At 40.3% G+C, this 3,036-nt stretch overlaps 1 protein-coding gene across 1 annotated transcript; it reads right to left on the reverse strand.

Annotated features, from left to right (window-relative positions):
* Positions 1-1,160: 1,160 nt before the first annotated feature.
* LOC138069246 (olfactory receptor 5J3-like) lies at positions 1,161-2,135 on the reverse strand. The gene has a single exon (XM_068960471.1). It carries the CDS (start codon positions 2,124-2,126, stop codon positions 1,161-1,163), a length of 966 nt encoding a protein of 321 aa, XP_068816572.1. The 5' UTR covers positions 2,127-2,135.
* Between the last annotated feature and the right edge of the window lie 901 nt (positions 2,136-3,036).

The raw sequence follows: 3,036 nt of genomic DNA on the forward strand, positions 1-3,036 counted from the left end.
TCTCCCATGTATGACTCTTATATTGGCAGAATATAAGATGGGGTCTTAGTGGCAAGGGAGCCTGAAAACTCCGGTTTCCAGGCCTCCAGCCCTTGTGATGTGGGGAAAACTCTAAAGGACTGAGATAGTATGGAGAACCAATACAAAGTATTTGACATATCTTGACTTTGCAAACTGGAATAAGAGTATTTATGGAAAGAGAGGAGAGAAAGGAGTTCCTGGGAAGGTTATGACCAACCGGCTAGATGAAGCACAAGCTGGAATCAAGATTGCCAGGAGAAATATCAATAACCTCAGATACACAGATGACACCAACCTTATGGCAGAAAGTGGAAAACTAAAAAGCCTCTTGATGAAAGTGAAAGAGGAGAGTGAAAAAGTTGGCTTGAAGCTCAACATTCAAAAAACTAAGATCATGGCATCTGGTCCGATTACTTCATGGCAAATAGATGAAGAAACAGTGGAAACAGTAGCAGACTTTATTTTTTTCAGCTCCAACATCACTGCAGATGGTGACTGCAGCCATGAAATTAAAAGACATTTACTCTTTGGAAGAAAAGTTATGACCAAGCTAGACAGCATATTAAAAAGCAGAGACATTACTTTGACAACAAAGGTCTGTCTAGTCAAGCCTATGTTTTTCCAGTAGTCATGTATGGATGTGAGAGTTGGATTATAAAGAAAGCTGAGTGCCAAACCACTGATGCTTTTGAACTGTGGTGTTGGAGAAGACTCTTGAGAGTCCCTTGGACTGCAAGGAAATTCAGCCAGTCCATCCTAAAGGAAATCAATCCTGAACATTCATTGGAAGGACTGATGTTGAAGCTGGAACTCCAATCCTTTGGCCACCTGATGTGAAGAACTGACTCATTGGAAAAGACCCTGATGCTGGGAATGACTGAAGGCAGGAGGAGAGGGGACGACAGAGGATGAGGTGGTTGGATGGCATCCCCTACTCAATGGACATGAGTTTGAGTAAACTTCAGGAGTTGGTGATAGACAGGGAGGCCTGGCATGTTGCTGTCCATGGGGTTGCAAAGAGTCAGACACGACTGAGCAACTGAACTGAACTGATATGTAGGAATTGAAGATCTGGGTACAGGCTTTCTAAAACTATCTATGTTATAAATACTTTTTTTTTTTCCAGATGGCTGCATACCCTAGTTTGAAGACCATTGACCTCTAGATAAAATATTGCCCAGGAACACATACCCTCCAACTAGCTTCCTCAGGGCACATTTGACCTCCTTGTTTCTCAAGCTGTAGATAATGGGGTTTAACATGGGGGTCATAACACAGAACAGTACAGAGACTAGGATGTCCATGTCTAGGGAGTAGCCTTCTCTAGGTCTGTCATAGTTGAAGTTGGCTGTTCCATAAAAAACCACCACCACAGTGAGGTGGGATGCACAGGTAGAAAAGGCCTTGCTCCTGCCCTGAGCAGAGGGAATCCTAAGGATGGCAGAGATGATAAGTATGTAGGACACAGCAGTAAACAGGCAGGGACTCAGGCCAATGGTAGCACTGGCCACATGGAGCACAAACTCATTGAGAGAGGTGTCAGAGCAGGACAGCTTTAGGAGGAATGGGATGTCACAGAGAAAGTGACTGATCTGGTTGGGTCCACACAGAGTGAGTGTGGCTGCCAGCACTGTGTGTGTCATAGAATTCACCAGCCCACATAGCCAGGACCCAGTCACCAAAAAAACACAGACCTTTACACTCATGAGGACAGGATATTGAAGAGGGTGGCAGATGGCTACATAGCGATCATAAGCCATAGCTGCCAGTAAGACACATTCAGCACCAGCACATGTCACGAGGAAAAAGACCTGGGAAAGGCAGCTGTCATAGGAGATGGTCTTCTTCTCCCGAAAGAAGTTCATTAGCATAACTGGAATGGTGGTGGATGTGTAGCAGATGTCCAAGAAGCTCAAGTTGCTCAGAAAGTAATACATTGGAGTGTGGAGAGCAGAACTGATCCCGGTAGATATTATTATGAGTGTGTTCCCAAGGAGGGTTGTCAGATAAATGACCAGGAAGATCAGGAAGAACAAGCCCTGTAGGTCGGGGTGGTTGGAAAATCCCAAGAAGATAAATTCAGTGACATCTGTTTGATTGTTCATTACAAGTGGTGTCACAGCTACAAAATAATGAAAAAAAAAAGCCGTAATGAGAAACATACAAAGAGCACCCCAAATTGGCATGTCTTGAGGGAGACCAACAAATCTGGCCAGCTCAGGCCCAGGGACAATTTTTCACATGGCTGCTGGTACCTGAGAATACATGGAGATTTGGATTTGGTCTAAACCTACCACAAGCTGCTAGAGTAAGAGTGAGAGTTAGAGTAAGCTCATTTCTTAATGGCTCTGCAAAATCTTCCTCCTAACATTTTAATTAACTGCTTTAAATTCTTTTTTGTAAATATTTTTAAGTAATAAATATTCATTATGAAAAGTTAAGAAAATGCAGAAAGATGCAGAGAAAAACAGAACCATCCACAGAATCAATGCTACCTTATAGAGTATTCCATTTTAGCTTCTTTTTCTATATATGAATCTTGATTTCTATAGGCTTGAAATATTGGGAGCACATTTCATAAAAATGCATTATATTCTATTATATAAATTAAGTGTAATTTCTTTCTTTGAGCATTTAGTTTGCTTCCATTCCTTCTGTTATTATAATATAGACACTAGCATGAACAATTTCATAAACAGGTATCTGTGAATATCTCTCATTTATTCAGAATAAAATTTTCTTATTGGCATATTTTTAAATAAATTAATCTCATTTTTCTCAATAGGAACAATTATCTTTCAGGACTTATATTTTTAAAAGTAACCAATCACACACTTAGGTATTTTTCCTCATTAGGAGAATCTTTAGTATTTCAAAATTTAACCTCAGTTAAATATTACATGTTTTCTGAAAAGATAATTAGTACAAGTACCAATTTTCTATTAAATTATCCATTCTAATCTCTGAACTATTGTTATGAACTTCAATTTCCATTACATTTTCACTCTGGGAGGC

The sequence above is a fragment of the Capricornis sumatraensis genome, chromosome 2 (assembly GCF_032405125.1).
Source record: "Capricornis sumatraensis isolate serow.1 chromosome 2, serow.2, whole genome shotgun sequence".
NCBI lineage: Eukaryota > Metazoa > Chordata > Mammalia > Artiodactyla > Bovidae > Capricornis > Capricornis sumatraensis.